The sequence below is a fragment of the Sturnus vulgaris genome, chromosome Z, assembly GCF_052056855.1.
Source record: "Sturnus vulgaris isolate bStuVul1 chromosome Z, bStuVul1.hap1, whole genome shotgun sequence".
NCBI classification, from domain to species: domain Eukaryota; kingdom Metazoa; phylum Chordata; class Aves; order Passeriformes; family Sturnidae; genus Sturnus; species Sturnus vulgaris.
The window spans coordinates 36476887-36497298 of record NC_142283.1 but is presented as its reverse complement, the minus strand read 5'-3'; the positions used below and the strand labels follow the sequence as shown (position 1 = coordinate 36497298).

The window sequence follows — 20412 nt, the reverse complement described above, 5'->3', positions numbered from 1 at the left end:
ATGCATAAACAATTTTTTTATTTTGTCTTGTTAGTGGAAAGTTTGTGCAGGACAGAGATTATGACTCGGGACCTATACACACACTAAAAAAACAGGAAAAATAGACTGGTTTTCACCAGCCAGCTCAAACAGCAGACAGAAGATGTCTGCTTCTAGATATACGTGAGATGTTTCATGTTGAACTCAACAGTATTTCAAGGGAAGAGTAATTCTCATCAGAATACACTCATGACTGCCTGCCCTATCCTGCCTTGTCTTTCACGTTTCCTGCAGTTATTGGAGACGATTATGATGTAACTCCCATCTGTTCATTAACTTCCCACATACAATGAGGACTTGCTTGTAGTCCTGATGGAAACAAGTACAATTCCTGAGGCAGATGAACTCTATATTGTATTCAGCCACGATCGCCACTGTATTTCTATGATTCTGCAGGCTTTGCCTCAAGTAGCTGAGGAGGAATTTCACTGCCTATCTCGTCTGGACAGACTACACCAAGCACAATAAGGATGCATTGGGTCCTGCATCTTGATTGTCTCTTCTTGTTACAGCTCTCATCTGCTCTGGTCATACAATTAGTATAACCATAGACATTAAAAATCCCCTTTCTCTAAGACTGGTAGTATTGGTCTGACAGTTTTGGCCAAAGGCCACACTCCTTCAGCTAAGAGTAGCTGAAGCTACTGAAGTAACTGATTAGCATTGTCTAATCAGTGGTTTTACAAGTCCTAAGGTCACAGATTCCACCCCAATACTTCCTGCTGGGAGAAGGGTGGAAGTGGAAAGCATTCAATCAATGCACTGACCTTGCACTTAGCCCAGCAGAAAAGGCTGATATTTTTTCAACACTCAGTAGTTCTCTGTCTTTGTGGGGTTTTATTAACATTGTGTGCCAGTGCTCCATTTCTGTCCTTAGCTCACAATCTTGTTCCCTGTCAGGATAGTTTTCCTGAGACCTGAAGAGCAAGGACACCTCTGTTCAAGTAGGTTAAGAGCATTACTAGTATTGCCAGGAAATCCTGGGAAATAAAAGTTTGAGAGACTTCACTGCATCCCTGGGATAATGTCTCTGGTCCTGGAGAGTGTCTCTGGTCTTTGGTTTCTATACTCTTTCTGGTTACTGTAGGTAAGGTGGTGCAAGCATCTTGCAGAAGCTGTTTAACAGTGTAGTGCTCTGAAGGTCTTCAGTCAGCATCAGCCTTGTTCCACACCCCTTTTGGAAGCCCCTGGAGTAGGGGCTGTTCAGCTTGATCTTGCTTCTGTACTTTGTAATTGTAACTTGTAAAACTTTGTGTAGTTGACAAACTGCAGGGTTCAGCATGATGCTGGGGTGTTCTAGACTGGTATTTTTATTACTAGGAAACACAAAGTGAATGTGATTTTACTAAAAGCAGTGGGAAATACATGTCAATAACGCTGACTCAGGTAACTGTTTTTCTAAATGGAGATTTCTAGGTACTCCTTTTCTGGTTTTCTCTATCTATGAAATTCTTTCCCATAAACCCAGTCTATTCAATATCTTTCAGTTCTATACCTTTCAGATATTGAAATCTGGATTATGAAGGCAGGCAGGAGCAAATTACTGGTAATGCCATTAGAAATGCAAGCACCCACTCGTTTAAAGCAATGTCTAGTGTTATTGAAAGTAGCAACTATTTTATTGCATTTGTGGTTCTCCCCTTGGGAACTTTGCTGCAGGTAGCTCTGCCTCAGACATGCTCTCAAGTCCAATTTTTGGCTGGAGCCATCTCAGTGATGTGACTTACTGCCTTCATTTGCTGGCTTTCTAGGTGAATCCCAGACTTACCTTATCACCATGCTTTTATGTGACAATCAGCACTGTCAGGAGATACGCCCCTCTCACGGTCCTTGCCCTGTCCCCCCTGTTCAGTGCTGAGGAGTGACACTGCCCCTCCTGTGCTGGGAGCACCCTTGGCTGTTATCTCACCACTCCTCAGTAAGCATCCTCTGTCCTTCTACTCCCCAACGACAGGACATCAGGCTATAAAAACCAGTTCCAGAGAGCCTTTTTTTCAAAAACATTTATTGACAAATGCCACATTAGGTATTCCCTTGAAAATTCAAATATCACTATTATATTGCACACTGTTTAAAGATCCCCCAATATTTTCATGTGTTTTTCAGGAAAAACACACTATTCCATACTATGATTTTTTTAAAATATTATTATTTCTGTGGCAACTTCAAGACCAACAGGTCTGGTTTCTGTGCTTAAGGATCGGATCAGAAGCATACTTTTAGCAGGCCCCTGGAAAGAAAGAGAGAGTAAAGTTTAGTCTGTGTAAGTAAATTTGCAAAGTGCTTTAAAATAGCATTTAAGTCTCCTGTGAAGCTATAGCTACAACCTTCCTAGGGTGCTTCTGAATCACAGTATAAGACTAGGATGCAGGGTGCAAAAGTTGCTGTTTGCATTTCTCTGTGTCTGTTGGCACAGGTGCAGGCAGCCTTTCCCAGCTGGCCGTGGGCTTTTGGCTTTCCTGGGCACCCAGCCATGACCCTGCCAACCAGCTGCCTTCCCTCTGCTACAGGCAGCCGTGCACAGGGGTGTGGGGCAGGGATGCCCATGCCATGCCGACAGCCTTGGGTGATGCCAGCGCCTTCTCTGGACTGGCTGACACAACAACATGCTGTTCAGGAGGTTTTAGCTGCCATTCCTTGTCCCACAGTGCAAAACAAGTGTATTACGTGGCTTAGTAAAGGGTCAATTTCCAGGCAAGGCAGTGAGGTTGTGAAGGGTGTGAGTGCTCAACTGCCAGCAAAGAAGAGTTTCTGCCTCCTCCATAGCCCTAAAAATGTATCTATTTCATGGACAGCATTTGAACTAGAAGGTCAATTCCTGTACCTCCAGAAAAATGCTCGCAATATAGGCTTTAAAGATGGTCTGTTTGCATGTATGTGGTGCAACTGCTGACTCCTACTGCCAGCAGCTGCAGTCAGAAATGCTGCTCAGAGCCCCTCATCCCTGCAACTCAGACCACACAGGACACAAGTCATGATGGAGCTAAGGAGTACAAGAGTGGTCCTTCCTGGAAGCACCTTCTCATCTTTTCCTGGAGGACACTGCACAGACCCAAGGTAAGGTGCTATTGTGCAATGGCCAAGACAATCATTTCTAAGTGCAGGAACACGGGTTTGTTGCATCCATCCCTGTCCTGTCTACTACAGTAACAAGGCTGATCTGCTAGTAGCATACTAGTTTCAATACACAGGATTTCTGTAAGTAGCAATCTTAAGGCTGCAGCCTGTATCAGGCTCTTGTCCTTGCATGGATTTCCCTTTGTAGCTCTTTTCCTATTAGCTCTAACATGAGGGAAAGGTTGCTAAAAAAGAACACCTGAGTTTGCTGTGGTTCTGTCACATTTAACAGCAAATGCAGTTACCTACTGTGCAACCCAGTGAGTTTGCTAATTAGCCCCAAGTACCTGACTGAAGCACAGGCTGGAACTGGCCAGACATGCAGATTTCTTCCTGCTTCTGGCGCACAATGCGCTGGATGGCTGGGGGGAGGCCGCGGGGGTTGCGCGAGAAGATCAGGGAGTAGCCATCATCACAGGAGCCATCCTCCTTCAGGCTGCGGCAGGCATAGGTGATGGCATAGTTGTCATAGTCAGTGTCAATCACCCAGTAGTTGTCCCCTGAAATATCAGAACACGCTGGTTTGTAACAGTGGGCACAGCAGAGCAGAGGTGGATCCTTCAGCAGGGAGATGTCAAACTTCACATGGCAGGGATAGCTTTCCAAGGGATCTATAATCATATCACACATCCATCTTATCTCCACACCATGAGGAGAAGAACTGGGACAAGCACAGGGCATCTTGAGACCATGATTTTCCCCCACAGTGCTCAGTGCATTTTCACCTTTTGTTTCTTAGGCTAGAAGTATTAGGACGACTAGGATTTTCAATGACAAAGTATCTCTTTATGTTGCTTGCTTAAGCATGGTGGAAGGAAGGACATACAATACAAATTACATTTCCTATACAGGAAAACATTCCTCCTGTTTTCTAGCCTTGTTTAACTAGTTCTTTTTGGTGTGGCTTACCTGCCAGTGCTAAGAGAATATACTTCTTTCTTACACATTAGAAGTCCTCCCCAGCTTCCAGAGCTGGAGAACTGCACCTATGGGTGGCTCGGGCACAAAGGACAGACTTTGAAAGGCATGTAATTGAGGTTCAGCATGAGGAGTTTCTGAAAGATGGCGTTGGCTTAACAGCTTCATATCTTTGAGTATAGCTGAGGAGAAATGTGTCTTGTTGCTGGGGTGCAGCTGTGGATCCACATGTCTCCTCTGTTTAGCTATGAGGAGTACAAGGATGACTGACCTCAGCACTTTTGTAGTGTCCACAGTGGGCCCCAGGAAGTATGGCTTCCCTAGGTCCAGCACCACAGTTGGCTGTGCAAAACCCATGGTGTGTGTCCCAAAGCCTCTAAGCTTCCTTGTTAACATATATTTATATATATATAGTGTATTAGAGGGATCTCTGGGGAGTCTCTGGATGCTTCCCTTTCTGTGGAGATAAAATGCACTGCTTGGATAAGGCATCCCCCCCAGAAGGATGTTTTGTCTTCACTTGGAGCAATCTGAGCTGAACTGTTTTTTCTGCTTATGTATGGAAACACACATCTGGACAGCTGTAAGCTATTGACTAGCATCAGGGGTCTGGAGAACTTAACTCACCACCACTGGAGAGGTAGCTGGCCAGTCCCTGGTAGGTCATATACATTTTTGCTGGAGTGGTTGGGTCAGGTACTGTGTACTGAGCAGCCATGTCAGCACAGATCACCCAGAAACTGCAACAAGATCCATAAGACTCAAGGTAAAACCGGGCAGTATGAGAGCTTCAAATGGGTGTCCCTCATTTAGGACTTGGGCACAACTGCCTCAGGCATAGGCATCACCTTTCTAAATGCTAAGTCACTGTCCTTAAGTAATGCAAGTGTGTGACACCCCCCACACACTGCCAGTGATTGCTGCTGCCCTCTGGTCCCCAGCTGTGCAGTGCCCTGACCCTCCTTCAGTTCAGTAAGATTTTTGCTACTCATTTCTGTACAAGCAGGCAGCCACCAAGCACAATAATGGATGTTGTTTCTTGGCTCCCTGCTAGCAGCCCGCAGGGTGAGCTCACCTGCATTTGGGCTCTTTTGGGGTCACTAGCTGTGCCCCAGGAGGAGGCAGGGAGTTGGCTCTCCCCTGTCTATCCCTTTCCAGCAATATGGGCACAGGAATGGCTGTTACAAGCACAATAATAGTTACAGCCCCTCTGCCAAGCTGGTGAAAACTGTCACACCACCTTTGAGAACTCTAGGTGCCCCTTTGTTCCAATGCCCTTCTCTGTTTGGGATCTGTTTGCTTTGAATGCCATCCACATTACACCTCTGTTTGTCAAGCATTACCATTTGTGAAATGGTGGGAGGGTCTTAATTCCCTTCCTTGCTCTGGCTGCGCTTCCCCTTATCCTGCCTTTGCAGAAATAAAATTTGCAGCAGCCTGGAGATTCCACTTGTTTTCTGAAGAGTCCTTTCAGGCGTGTCTCCCCTTGCCCAGTATGGCATGCTTGCAAGACCTCATTTGCCCATTCCCAAAATATCTTGGAGTGCTGCGCTATTGAGATGTACAAGGTTCATAGCTGCCCGCTAGTGTTGGCATATTGGAAGCTACAGATTTTCTCTTCTGCACTCAGAAAGCTATTTAATCTCTTTACACGCTGTAATTCCTTGTAGTAATCATGACCAACAGGCAAAACTCTAAGCTTCCTGCCATCTGTCCATTCAGGCATTGCAATTACATCTAAGATGTAACCACAAGATTTACTCAGAAATCTGTTCCAGCACTGTGTTGTGATGTCTGTGAAAGTAATGCTCCTCTCCTTCCCTTGAAACTCTCAGTGAAATGAGAGTTGTCCTTCCCTCACAGCTCCACAGCCTTCATTAGTTCCTTTACTTAATTGCAATTAATTTATCTAACCATTCCATCAACTAAGATTTGATTTAATAATTGACTTTATTGCAGTAGTTTTGTGACAAACCCAAACCTGACCCAGTCTATGAAGAAACTCAGGACTCAAAAGTGCCTAATCTCTAGCTTCTAATCTAAAGCTTTGGCTAAACTTCCCTTTTTGATGAAGAAAACCCAGCCATGTTGTGTGTTCAGGATAGATCATCATCCGTGTCCCCCTCATCCAGTGCCTCATGACAGCAGCTAGAGCTGAAACTCAAGAGAGCTCACCCAAAAAGCTTCACTCGGCCTTTGGAGGACGCTGTCATTGTGCCATCTTCCTCTACAGTGTACTCAGCAGAGATGTTGTCCTGAAGGAAGAGGCCTTCTGGATCCTTCTTGGCCAGGGCATACCATTTCCCTGCATACTGTCATGAAAATGTATTAGTATCTGGACTAGCCACCATAGCTGGACTAGTACAAAAACAATTTTGTGATCAAAGTGCCTTTCTGACTCCCCTCTGCCTGAAAAATGCCAGTCTGAGTTTGGGTGGGAATGTAACACATATATCCTGCAGTGTGCCTGAGGAACCCTTGCCTCTGTGCCAAAAGGAGTGGGTCTAGCAGCTCAGCACTGCTGTGTGTGTGGAGTCCTTGTCAAGTGTGACACTACTGTCACAGTGACCCCACACCAAAAGCATCTCCCATCCTAAGATGTCTTCTGAGAGTCAGACTGATTCTTCCCTGTTCCCATTCAAGCCCCTTGTCCTCCATGGAATACCATACCAAAGTCAACAATATCAAACCACAGGTACAAAGATTGTAGCAAGCTGGCTGGAGACAATCTTTGTGGCTGCCACAGGCCACAGTTGATCTCTGATGGGGAAAAGGTCTGCCCAGCAAAGCAGAAAGTGATGACTACATACTCGAAACAAGGAGAGGGTGTGCTGGAGAGAGTAACAGCAAAGAGGAGTGGAATGAGATTAAGGGAAAGAATATGTCCATGCAAGAAATGGACCCCTGAAAATGCACAAGAAGTGTCTAGTAAAATGAAAACAAGATATTAACAGGTGACTGACAGAGAGGAAGACCCTTAAAAGTTAATATAATCAGTTATGCTAAGACTAAAATTATCAGAAATGCTGAGAAGAGCAGGAGCTAGCTATGTTACATTTGATTCTCTAGTGAAGCTAATGACATCTGTTAGGCAAGTTATCTGCTTAAGCCTGCAAGGCTGTAATTCCCAAATACAGGAGTCCTAGTGAAGACTGACTTTTTAAAACTGGGATATTCTCAAAGCTCTCCCCAGACATGATTTGTTTCCAGCAAAGACAATCTTGTATAGCGAAAGTGCTCGCCACATCCCAGCTGCCCCTGGAATTGTGGTGTTTGCTGACCATTAGTTAAAATAGCTACTGACACATGTCTGGACCTTTCCAACAGTTGGTTAGCCCTCATTTTCTCCTCAGAAGCACAAATGATGTGTTTGAACAGGAGTCAGCATTCAGCATACCAGACTAGGCAGGATTTCTGTATGCTATGACTCCCAAGAATGACTAATGGTAGACGCAAGTACCCCAAGGCTTGTGCTTGAGCTTCCTCTCTGATGTGGACCTAAATCGTTCCTTTCACAGAATTGCTTGAAGCTCAAAGTTGTGCTGAGCTAACAGAAAATGAACTCTATTAACATCCCTGGTTTCAAGGCCAGTTTTGCCATAATGTTCAGAAAGTTAAACAGTACTGAGAAAAGAAAACTACAGGAACAGCATCAGCAAGACAGAATATGAAAGAAGTTAACGTTTTGGTGAAGAACCCCTTTAGATGAACAAAACTCATAACCTGGAAAAACAGCTTATATGCAAATCTTCTTCACATGTACTATTGAAGTAGCTGTAATTACCCTTTTTGGATCAAAATTGTCTTTCACAGAGAAAGACTCCACTGCACAGGTCTGAGCTAGGCTATATTCAACAGTGTAGAAGAGCGAGGCCAGGAAAACATACTGTGCGTATTTCATTCTGCAAGACAAAAGCAAACATGGGGGTTTATTTCATGCAGTAGATGGAGGTTGCTAGTGCTACAGATGCATTGCCATCATTTTAAAACTAGTTTCTTTCTATACTAAATAGACAACCAGCTATTCCACTGATACTGAGTCATTATGGTGCCTAAATTCAGCCAAAACTGAACATCAATGGCAATCACTTTGCAAGAGTATTTTGCTTGCCAGTAGTAGTAATGCAGTTCATTGTATTTTTGTGTCATAAATCAAGCCAGACTATGGTTAAGGCTAAGATTTGGTAAAAATTTGAAATGTTTTGAATTTTGTTTTCATAGGAAGATAAAAGTTATGTATGATGAGCTCCAGTTAAGCGCTGTACAGTGTAAAGATGTTGTTTCTAATTATTTCACAGTGAGTGTCCACTTTGCTTTCAAGCCAGCAAAGCCGTGTTCTTTATTACCAGTTCTCCTCACCAAAACAGGCCTTTCCTAAGGTGCCTACTCTAAGGGTATAACATACCTCGGTATTTGCTGCCCTCTGACCGTTCCATCCACAAACATGACAAATAATACTAATTTTCTAGACGCTTGATCTGTCATTGCAGTACAACCACTAGGTGCCCATGGCTGTTTTTCTCCTTGGATATCCCAGCTCATCTGTATCCCAGTAAATTTGTTTCTCAGACTTTGGGAAAAGAGAACCCTCATGATAAATTCTTGCAGAGTATTTGTCACTGAACACCTGTGTCCTGATGCCAAGATAGAACTCTTACCCTAATGCCTGTCAGCAGCATCCAAGCTGAGCTACCAACCCAGAGCCCAAACACCCATGCAGCTACACTAGGCTGCTCCTAGCTGCTGCCGTGCAAGCTGCATTTCCCTGCTGCAAGAGATGCCAGTCTGATCCACATTGGCTGAAGAGAGACCTACCTGCTGAGTAGAGGTACTGGAGATCCTTGAGACTACTCTGCTTCAGTCTTTGGGCTGCAGGTAGCAGGAGAGTTTTGTGTCAATTGCCCCCCAGCTCCCTTTAAATAAGGAATTGCAAAGTCACTAATTGGTTATTTTTGCTCTTGTGCCTGAATAAAACACTTAATCTTGGATAATCCATTATGTAAAAACCAACTGTAATCCTCACGCTGGTGGGTCTGACTGCTATACTAATACAAACCTAGCTTTTACATAATGGAAAAAGCCGCCCAGAAAGCTAATAAATCTGATGATTTGATTGTACCACTGCTTTGTCTCATTGAAGTCTTTCTTCCTCTAACACATGTTAGGAGAGTAAGCACAGAGCATTAATTAGAGAAACACTTGGACTATACACACGCATCTGCATAGGCACGTGTTTTGACAACTTGCATGGAGCAGGTACACAATTGTCTCTTCTCATACCTGTATCATCAAATTAAGGTGATCCTTTCAAGAGTATGCATTACCTACAAGGGGGAGGGGACAAAAAAGTGCAAAAATGCAGTTTAGCCTTTATGTTCATATAAAAATCTTGGGATTTGATATGTTGATCAGTTGATCAAACATCAAATATCAATCTTGGTATTTGATATTGGATCAATTATCCTGTTCAATGAAAGATTTTATGTGCCTTCTTTCTAGATAATTTTGTCAGCATTTCCAGTTACATAAATACTACAGCTCTCCCCTTCTCAAAATGTCCCTTCTAGTAGCCTTTCATGGGAATACAATATATAAGAAAAAGACAAGAAGGCAGAAATAGCTAGAAAAGTACTTTTGGCAGCAAACCAAATGTCTGCCATTCCCAAGCGCCCAAAGAATTTCCCTAACTGCAAAGGCTGCTTCTGAACTCTTTGTCCCAGGCTCACCTGGGAGATCTAAGAGTTCAGACTTTCAAATACGGGTTGACCGTACTCGCAGTTATTTCACACCTGGTGCTAAATGCTGGGGGTAGCCTTGGACATAACACTAGGGACAGCCCTGTAATTCCTATGGAGTCAGCCCAGGAAGTCCTGAAGCTTTTGGTTTTGATCCAACAGTCTGAACTTCCAGAATGAGGCTAAAGCCTTCTGGATGCTTTGGTCTCCCTCCAGTGATCACTTAGCTTCTCTTGCCCAGAACTTCCTGAGCAGAAGCACACAGGTTTGCCCTGTAGCTGGTGTGAGCTCTGCTGCTTTCCAGGCAGCTTGTTTAGGGCTGCCCTTTGCCTGGAAAAAGCTGTCCTTGCTTGCTGCCAGATTGCTGCTTTGATTTGGCCTCTGTGCAGCTTCCATTTGCACTTCAGAGGGAGGCAGTGTTACTTTGCATGCAGCATAGTGACTGAACCTATCCTGTTCATGCCATCTGCATGTCTTCAGAGGCAACCTGGGCAAGCACACACAGGAATGAGCTCATGGTAACTGGGACTGCTTGACCACTTAGAGTCACATAAAAAGTAACTTCTTAAACTGCACTTCAGAGCTGGTTGCCCATTAGATTTTAAAGGGCCTAACATTGAATATAAAATGTCCTCTTTCATCCTGACAGTGGGAAATTGACCTAGAACAAACTGCAGTGTTTTCTGTAAATTAGGAGGCATCCAAACACTTATCACTTCATCTGTTTCCAGCAAAAGAGATTAGTTTATGTCCATGTGAGACATAGGTGACACTCGAAGCCATGCTTAGATGAACCACTTAATCCCCTGAGGATTAGACACATGCTAATAATAGCTAATCACAGCACAAGATTTTGGTTGGTGAACATAACATCTGTCACTGCATTATTTGCTGTTTAGAACAAGAAGAAAACAAAATCAAATTTACCTTTATTTTTGCAGTACTATGGCCATTTGTGCTAGGCATAGGGAAAAAATGGGAGGAATCAAAGCATTGAAACATATTCCTGGATTTGTTGAATTTGATGTAACACGAAACAGATTTTATAAATACAAAGATGCTCTACCAGGTTTGGTTGTCAAAGAAGATACCCAAGATCCTATTCCAGACTTGCTCACCAAAACTGGCTGGTTTTTAGTAGAAGAGGTGGCCTGACCATTCAGTGTACTGAATTTAGCACAAGGGTAACTGCTAGTTTTAATGACATGCAGCAAAACAGGTATGCAGATGAGATGGTTAATCCTATCTTCTTCCCTATCCTGTGAAATACAGCACCAGCACTTTCAGACTTCCTGCCCCTAGCAGGTCCTCCTTTTGCCTTATTATTGGAATAAGCATTGAGTAAACTGCTCTGGGAATTACTGCAATTGCACTGTCATCTCAGATTTAGTAACTTGTGCTGCTAGCTCAGCAGCCAATGGCACTGGATGAGAGCTCCAAATATGCTCCTGCATCAGGCATTAAGTTCCCAGCTGTCCAACAGACGATCAGGTTGTGGCTTTGTTTGCCAGGGCACTGGAGAGCAGCTACACATCCGTGCATTCTGAGTTGCCCCTGACAGCTTCTGCAGTGGTTGTTGCACCACGAGTCGTGGGCACTCGGTCCTCTAGCTTTTGATCTAACTCGTGCTGCTGATGCTGGGCTGTTTGTCGGGGATGTCACATGGCAGTGCCTGCATTGATGGGGAACACACATCCTCGTCCCAGGTTTGCCAAGAGCTGAGAGGACAGTGATCGTCTGCTCCACTCCTTCGTCGGGGCACAGCACAGGAGAAATAAGGCTTCCCCACAGTGGGACACCACATTTAGGCTGTGGACATAGAGGTTTTCAGCTTCTGTGACTTCTGCTCAGAAATATGGATCTTTTCCAAGAAAGTGAGTGGTGCAATACACATGAAGAGGAAATTGTTTGAAGTTTGTTTTCCTGTGGTACAAGGGTGAGATTCTTGGGTGTGTTATATAATTAGGTTAAAAAGGCATCATAAATCACTGTCTTATGACTTTCCAGGCAATATTCAAATACGTCACAGTTTTAAATGATAGAAACTGAATAATACCTTTCCTTCCTGAAAAATGATAGTGTAATTCTTGATGAATGTATTGACTGACAATTGGCAGAGCAGGGCCCCACATGCTCCTGTGCACACAATACATCTCAGAAAAAGGCATACTTGTCACCCTATTTTCAAGTGAAACAGGGGGCTGCTCAAAGCAAGAGAAGTCAGGAAGCCTCAGCCCTTCTGTCATGATGGGCACTCAGCTTGCAGGGAATGGTTTTCTCAGAGCCATTGGCAAGAGCTTGCCAAAAAATTAAGTTCCAGCCTCTCTTCCAAACCCTTCCATATCTTGCTGCCTTGGTAGAACAGGGTGAATGGAGAGCTGGATAAAATTTCTCCTTCAATGGGATTTTACCACACAGTGATCTGCTGGCCAAAGAAGCAAATTTAAGGTTTTGTGCTATCTGCTTGTTTCTGCACAACCGTGTGGATTGTGGTTACAGCTTGATCATTGAGCTGCTGGATTTCCTCTCCAATCATGGCAGTTTCCCAAACGGCCTGCTACTAATCTCTACCAAAAGACCATTCAGGCCTGGGGCAATCTCATGAAAAAGAGACTATTTGGGGCCATCAGATAAAAAGATGGACTTTCGTTTGTAATCTTCTATTACTTACTATAAGGCATACTGTTGACATACCTCTATACATACCTAATATTTATTACTACTGAATGGATCCATTTCCAGACATTGGCAGGTTTTTTCATTTTAGTTGCAATATTTGTTTAAAGGTATATTATCTACCATTTTAATGCCAAGCTGCAGGTCCTGGAGGGCAAAGACCAACCCTTTCAGCACAAGAAGACAGGAGAGTCTTCTTTGAAATTTCATTGTGGACAAGGAGGGAGGCATCTGCGAACAGGAAAGGAGCTCAATTCTCTGGAGATAAGGTCTTTACACTTGAAAAGATCTCTGATACATCTCTATGGCCTGATCCTATTCTTCTCTTGGGGGAAGGCAGAGTAAGGAGATTGTCTCCTTCAGGTAGCAGTAGCCTCTCCCACATTTTGAAATGAGGTACCAGACCGGAGTTAATTTAATCCCTGGTGTTATTCCCAGAATGCCTTCCAAAAAGCAAGAGGCACAGAGGTCATGTGAATATTCCTGAAGGTATAAACCATGTATGAAATAATCAAAGTATTTTTCTTTTCTGTTCATGCAACAGAAACAACTTAACACAAAAAATGCAGGAATAAATCTAAGTGGTTGCAAAGCATGATGTAACAGGAGACCATATGTCCACATGCTTCAGACAGTAAATTCTGCTTCCAGATTATTGCACCAGATTACTCCAATGGGATATATACAGCTCCTTACGCAGCATGCATCTCAAGGTGCTTTGCAAAAGTGATATTGCTGGCACAGAGCTAGAGTAGTTACAGGTAAGCCAGGATGTCCATGCCAGCCCTGATGATGGATTTAAAAGCTAAAACCAGAAGCACAAATTACAAAAGCCAAGGAAATCTGTATGTGCATGCAGTCAAAAGCCATTAGCCAGGCACCTGGCCTTAGTAGATGTTAGAGGACACAGCTTCCATGTGCAACAGAAGGTGCAAGGAGGGAAGGTTTAGGTCAGAGCACCTTTCTGCATGCCAAAGGGAGGGCAGCTGTGAGCACAAGGCTGATTAGTGACTTACAGTGCTAAGAGAATAAGCAAAGGCTTTCACATAAAACTGTACTTCAGATTTCTATATCTGCTTCTTCTGCAGGAGAAATGGATGGAAGTATGGAATGTGGGGAAAGAGAGGAGTTTTCAAAACTACCAAAATGATAGAATGATTTTTTTTCGTGGAGGATTTTTTGTTTGTTTTATGTTTTAAGTAGCTGAACTTTAAAGCTGCAAAACCTTAGATAGCCTAAGTCTATCATGGACATGTTTCCATGGCACACTTCTCATCACTTATACAGAAAAATTATTTATTTTACAGACAAGCCCAGATCAAATCTCAGAGTCCCACAGTGTTACCACCTCTGTAAATTTACTAGAATACTCAACCTGAAGATCAAGTTTACATCTGCTTCAGACTGAGCAACAAGCTGGAAACACTTGAAATTTCAGAGTTGCTTTAAAGAGAGAAGCCCATTAAAAATATCACCACAGCGGCCACCTCTGCTGTAGGAACTGGACACTGAGCATCCTTCTGCTCACAAGAAGAGAAGGAAGAGGAGGCAGGCCACAGTGTGGCCCAACATCACCAAAACATCTGCAGGGCTCACTGCAGGTCTGTGCCTGAAGGCCCAGCTTGGGGAGCTGTGGCCACTCCTGTTTCCTTCAGGGCCACTCCTGCTGTTGGTTTCTGGAATACGAGTACTCGCTTCCTCTTTGCTGCAGCCTTGTGTCTGCCCTGCAATGCTGCAAACCTCTTTACACTGTTCTGACAGGTGCCCTGAGACTACAGAGACACTTCCAGCTTCTTGTGATTTTTTGGCTTGAATTCTTCTTATCATGCTTGTTCCCATCCTTCTGATTCCACAGCTTTTTATGGGCTCAGTAGCCCTTTTAAATTTCTCATTACTTGTTCTTCCATTACTCTTGAATTCAGAGTAATTTTCTGTGCTCCCTTCCTTTTCTGCTAACCATCCTGCTGTCTTTTTTCCCCCATTGTGGCCCTGTTTTCCACAAATCACTTCCCTTATGCAGTCCCCTTGTTCTGCAAACTTCTGCAAATCTTTCTTTAGAGCGTCTTCTCTTTTCCTTCGTTGTTTCTTCCTGACACTGCATAAGCAAACTTACTTCTTACATCTAATTAAGTACACATATTTTGTGTCATTAGTGGTCCTTCTAAGAGTTTTCATACGTCCTACACAACCGTGTTTCCCGGAATTCCGTGCCCAGAGCATTTTGGGAAGAAACTTAGGCAGGAAGTATTTTGTGCACATGGCTTAGTTTGAGAAGAGTTTAAAGACCTTTTTAGTCCTTCGGCTTCACAGAACATTTGATGAATGAAGTAATCTTCTTATTCAAGGTCCAGCGATTTGTGCTAAGAGCTTTGGATACAATCTGTCAATTGAAACACAATAAACACATGTAGACTTAGGGCAGATACTGCCACTGTTATGGTATTGTAATATTTTTTAACAGAGCCATCTCTCAATGAAATTGAGGAGAATTTGTGCATACTTACAATATATAAAAGGAGGAGGCCGTAGAGAACGCACATCCAGCCTGTGGTGACTTACAGGCTCAGGCACGTTTCCAGTCTTCTGGCACAGCAGAGATACATTTCCTCATAAATAGCTCTCAAAATAGAAACAATCAGACTTGATGAGCACCAAACTGACCTGTGTGCTTTCAGAAAGCCACGTTCCTTCTGTGAGAACCATTCAGATATAAATCTCTGACTAATTCCTGCAATTCATCAATGCAATACAAAAAGTTGTATGCTACTTTTAAGGAAATTCTCCAAAGGAATTAATAAATTGAGGGCTGATGTTCCTTTGTCATGGCAAGGTGGAGTCAACATTCTGGCCAAAATGCAAGCACGTGACAAAGTGCTTCTTCACCTTTGCAACTGGACTGAGACCAGCACACTTTCTCCTGTGCACACAAGTGCAATACATCATTGCAAACATTTCATGATCTGGCTACAACTCAGATATCAACTGTCCTGCCAGAAAGGAAATATAGCTCTAGCACAACCTGCTACTGCTCAGCTGCGTTTTCTGCAGACCTAGAGTCTGCTGCCATGCTCATGCTCCTGTGTGAGTCAGATTGCTGCATTTTTGTGTGGTAGTCAGATTGCACTAAGACAAATACATCTCCAGCTGTGCTCATGCACACGCCCCAGCTGACACTTGTCCCCATGGCTGTCACCCTGCACCTCTGTCTGGCTCCAGCCAGCTCCAGGAGCAGGACTTGGTGCTTGGCCAGGCTGGAGGAGGTTCTCCAGCCCCTGAGCTTGTGATGAAGGGTAGCCCTGACCTCTGCATCCCCTGGTGGCATCCCCAGACTGGCCCAGGTGCACTCTGTCCTGGTCCAGCCCCAACCTGACTGACCACATCTGTAGGCAGGGAAGCTGAGGCAGTATCCCACCCACTGGTGGCTGCACGAGCTGCGACCACAGGCCAGGACTGGGGCCCAGCAGAGTCTAGGGTGAGATCCCACGTGGCAAGTTTGTGCTGTGGTGGCATTTAAAGTCCCTGGAGAGCCAGAGGGGAAGCAGAGGGGGAGGATGCTGAGCAAGAGCCATAGGGTTTTGCATGCTAGCCCGCCATGTGACAAGTGACAATCCATGTGCAGCTGAAGGAGGAGGCCAGACTCGGGGGAACAGAAGAAGACCCTGGCCCAGGAGGGGAGAGGGACATGGCTCTGATCTCACTGGGCTCCCATGGCTGCAGGCAGGAAAGCTTATTCTTGTATACAAGCAGGTGGCATGAGAATATTACGTGGTAAATCAGATAAGCTGCAATCTCGTTATGCCAACAGATGAGTGGGTCGGAAAGGTTTGAGTGTAGCTGTCAATACAGCACCCTGTAAGGATAATGTCTAATCAAATTAGATTAGACACTTGCAGCTCCCATCCCCACAGCTTCTTAGTTAGGGCAAACACAGTGTTCCATGAAGGAGGACCACAAATCATCTTAGCAGCTTGAACACCCTCAGCACATCCCATCCCTCTTTCTGCTTTCCAGGCAGTGTCTGCACCCACTGCTTTGGACACAGTCCCATAAATGGCCCTAACATTACTGTTTTTCCTGGGCAGTATGTTTTGCACCACATCAGCCAGATGATTTTACTCCAGAAATTTTCAGTAGCTTTCATGCTAGGACTAGGGGGAGACTGTCGTGGGAGCTGTTGGGAGGGGAGGCCTTTTAGTCCCAGAAACTCCATCTTGTTTTCCCAGCTACCAGCCAAGCCTTTGAAACAGTTTAAATATTTGAGGTTTCCAATTGGAACACTGTTTCAATTACATCTACCAACATGTGACAAAGGAGGGGTGTTAGGCCGATTCTGCCATTTGGGTTTAAAGCTATTGGAAGCAAGTTTGTGCAGCCACACGTGTTCAGATGTTATTATGCTGTGTGACAGTCTAGTGCAAGTTTCCTAAAATAGCAGCCTCATCCTCCTCCAAAATCCTCCATTGTCTGCCTAAGGCTATTCAAAGAACATTATCCTATTGCAAGCTTAGACTATATCCACCTCAGTTATCATTGTTATGGCCAGCAGTGGCTGCCATGGTGCCACTTGAATACCCCTGAAAGCCTAGGGAAACACTTACGCCTTTTTGCATCATTCTTTTAATTGTGAGTACATCAGCCCACCAAGGGGGTTGCTTTGGCACTGCTGGCTTCATTTGCAAAGCGATTTTGATTTCCACTGCCATTCCCACATGGTGTCAATGGCATGGCAATCACATGGCCCTGCCTTGCCTCAAGAAACACTGCCTCAGTTTCTCCACTTGTGCAGCTATAAACATCCGCATGCTAGGATCTTCATTCTTCCTCCTTGTTAGCAGGAAATTTTCTGGCTGAACTTCAAGCCCTGAGTGCAGAAGCAGGAACTGAGCTCAGATCTTTCATATTTGGAGCCCAAAGTATCACTGTTGGACTGCTTTTCTTACAAATGTTTTGAAACAAAAGCATTTGTTTTGAACTGAACATAATCCTTCATACCAAATTAAGTATGAATACCTGGAAGGTTTGGATCCAAAAGAGTGCCAATTTTGATTCAATATGAATAGTTAATGCTTTTGCCATTTTTCGTCTCCCAAATCACAGCCAAAAAGCACATACAACAATTTTCACAACCATTAGTGCATCCGCAACCCTCCTTTTTATTTGTCAGGAAAACACCCCATGTTACCAGGCCCAAAGGTCCTTCTGTGCAGACCTAGGGAATCCTGACTACATTCTCCAACTGCATAGCTCAGTCCTGTGATATCCACTTCATATCATTCCTGGACATTTGATCATTCAAGTGATTCCTGGAGTAGTAAACATTTCTGAGAAGTGTCTACGAGCTCCCAGGAGCCTTTTTCTCCTTCCACAGATTTGACCTGGCACAAGAAGGATCCAATGGATCGTAAAAACTGCCAGGCAACTGTCTGCTGGACTCTAAGAAGAGCTAAACTTCACTTCAGACTTTCTTCAAAGACCTGGTGGGAGGAAACTTCATTCTTTTGGGATACCAGAATCCAAAATGTGTTTGTCCCCTTGAAAGACATTTACCTGGTTTTACTTTACCCTTTTTCCTCCCTGTGGGAAGAAATCAAGGCTTGTGTTTTACCACGCACTGGTAAAATACTCCAGATTGCTACTGGAGTAGAGACACTGAAAGGCAGAAGACAGCCTCCACCTTCCCTTGTGTTAATCATAAATAAAATTATTCCCATCTGGGAGGTTTACACAGCTGCAAATGAAGTTTTTAACTGGTGTACAAGCAATGGTTTCCTCACATATAACTGGCCTGACAGGCGGTGGGCTGGAAGGCTGGACCCACAGGAAAATATGTTTCCCTCCAGCTCCAAGAAGCTGTTTGTCCATATCAGCTCCAGCTGGCTGTTCTCATTACACGTGCATCTCTTCTGACTAGAACTGCTTCCCAGGAAAAAGAACGACACCCTTGTTTCTAGAGGTATCTAAGACAAGGTGGGAGCAACCTCCTCCCACTGTTTTGGAAGCCTTTTCTCTCTTAGGTCTAAAATCTTGGAGATTTTAGATTAAGGAAACCAGAGTGTTCCTTTTTTCTTAGCCACAGCCTTTTACACCATTGGGGACTGTTTTGTTAGAAAAGAGATGCCTCAAAAAGAGACATGAGGAACCTCAGTCTTTCCTCAGAGGTCACATTTTCCCAGTGTATTCCAGGTGAGACATCTGTTTAGAACAATGTGGCATTACCTGTTATGCAAGAGAAAGTTCATCCTAATGGATGTACACCTCCTTCTGCCTGGAAGTCTTGACACATTGTGCAGCCTTTGTTAAGCTGAGGTAGTGGCTCATCCCCATGAATTCCCCAGGTGACTGTTTTCCACATAAGTAGGACTTTCCATGCCTCCTTGGTGAATTCTCTTGTCCCGAACACACCTGTCTGCAATTTAGTTTTAAGATGGTGCTTAAACACATTTACAGACACCTGACCACGGCTTACTCACCAGCTTAATATTTTTACACCTATCAGTGGAAATACTGAGATGTTCTACATCTGTTATAGCCTCCACAGAGAATCCTACTCAAGAGGTTCTGCTTTTCTTTAGTGAGCTACTAAAACAAACTCCTCATCTTTTGAATACATTTGCCAACAATTTCTAACTATCTCTTCTAAGCCCTCACTGTAAGACGCAAAATATCTACTGTGTTATTTCCTCCTAGCCATTACTTTCCTTCTGTCCAGAGACTACTGACTCTGCCATAGAGGAGATTGTACTGTATGACAAAGTTTGCTCTTGACAAAGCCACACTGGCTGTAATTTGTCTCCTCTAGTTATGTACATAAACAAGTTTGTTTCTGTATTTTCTTAGAAGCCAAACCTAAAATATGATCTGTTGTAGAATTCTCCTGTACTTTCTATTTCCTATTTTGCTGAAAGGATCATTACATCTACTTTTTCCCAGATTTTTGAAACCTCCGAAGCTCCTCCATTAGCTGTCATAAAAAAATCATTAAGAGTTTAGAGGTTATTCTACACAGCCTTCAAAAAATTAATTTCTTGGTACTTTTCTTGCTATTCTTGCTCTTCCCTATATGATAAGCAGAAAATGTTCATTGCTTTTCATATTCCTAATTTAACCTCATGTTTGATCTTGAGTTTTCTGACTTTCCATTTTTACTTTTTCATGGTATTTTTATACATGTCTTCAATAATTTCACCACACTTACACGTTTTCTGCCTGTTTTCCTCTTATTTAAGATTAACAGGAACACATAATTTACAAAATGGCCTGGTTTTTTCCAGTTTGAAAAAAACTTTCATTTCATGGTCTCACTCATCTGAACTGTCTTCCACCTTCATTTGTCAGCTAGCTCTTGTTTACCCCCAGTCAAAATCAAAGAAAATTGCCTCTTGCTTATTCTGCTACCCTTTGTACCCAGAAAACTGCTGCAACCTCTGAAACCTTGCTGAACAGCCTGCAACCTGAAGCACTGCCATCCCTACTAAAATTCCCAGCTGCCACCAAGCCCTGTGCTTGGGACAGTCCTGCTTGCTGCTCACAAAGAGGCTTCATGCACCCCATTCTGGAGCCCCCCACCATGCCAGGTCTGGGCAGGTCCTTGTTCCTCTGCTAGAACATCCTTGTGGAAGGCAGTATGGCACACATCACCTCCTCCAAGTCTTCTTGAGCAACAATTCTATTTTAATATCCTGACTGAGAATTATCATGACAAGCCACCTTCCTCCCAGGCATCCACATTCATATTTGGGCTGGACTGAGCCACTCCTGGCAGAAGTGACAATACTCATAGACACAGGAAGCCTGGACTCTTAGACCTTTGCTCCTTGAGCAGGTGAGCCTTGCTTATTTTCCAGCAATGTGCTAGATGGGATTCACCCTTGTTCTCCATTAATGAAATCTGTGCATTGTTTTATTCTTCTGAAGTGTAATGAATAGC

The 20412-nt window shown here is 43.9% G+C and overlaps 1 protein-coding gene across 8 annotated transcripts; it reads right to left on the bottom strand.

Moving 5' to 3' along the window:
- Window positions 1–2039: 2039 nt before the first annotated feature.
- On the bottom strand, window positions 2040–19553 carry LOC106856786 (purpurin). 8 transcript variants are annotated; one of them, XM_088156184.1, is made up of 8 exons: window positions 14990–19551; window positions 14772–14865; window positions 9355–9398; window positions 8890–8987; window positions 7859–7976; window positions 6250–6386; window positions 4702–4814; window positions 3430–3656 (listed from the first exon to the last, which is right to left on the bottom strand). In XM_088156184.1, the coding sequence occupies exons 5-8, from the start codon at window positions 7973–7975 to the stop codon at window positions 3430–3432; spliced, it is 594 nt and encodes a 197-aa protein (XP_088012310.1). In that variant the 5' UTR covers window position 7976; window positions 8890–8987; window positions 9355–9398; window positions 14772–14865; window positions 14990–19551. The 8 variants fall into 8 exon arrangements, with proteins under 8 accessions (XP_088012313.1, XP_088012310.1, XP_088012308.1 ...); XM_088156187.1 differs by adding an exon at window positions 2040–2269 and having other exon boundaries at window positions 3444–3656; window positions 9355–19549; XM_088156182.1 differs by having other exon boundaries at window positions 10737–19551.
- Window positions 19554–20412: the final 859 nt, after the last annotated feature.

What these genes read in the sequence shown, in the direction of transcription:
- LOC106856786 (XM_088156186.1), bottom strand. Translation starts at nt 7,975, where the DNA reads ATGAAATACGCACAGTATGTTTTCCTGGCCTCGCTCTTCTACACTGTT. An exon ending in ACAATTTTGATCCAAAAAGG is followed by an intron (nt 6,387 to 7,858) that starts GTAATTACAGCT and finishes TTTTCATGACAG; the next exon opens with TATGCAGGGAAATGGTATGC. An exon ending in CAGCTACCTCTCCAGTGGTG is followed by an intron (nt 3,657 to 4,701) that starts GTGAGTTAAGTT and finishes CTGATATTTCAG; the next exon opens with GGGACAACTACTGGGTGATT.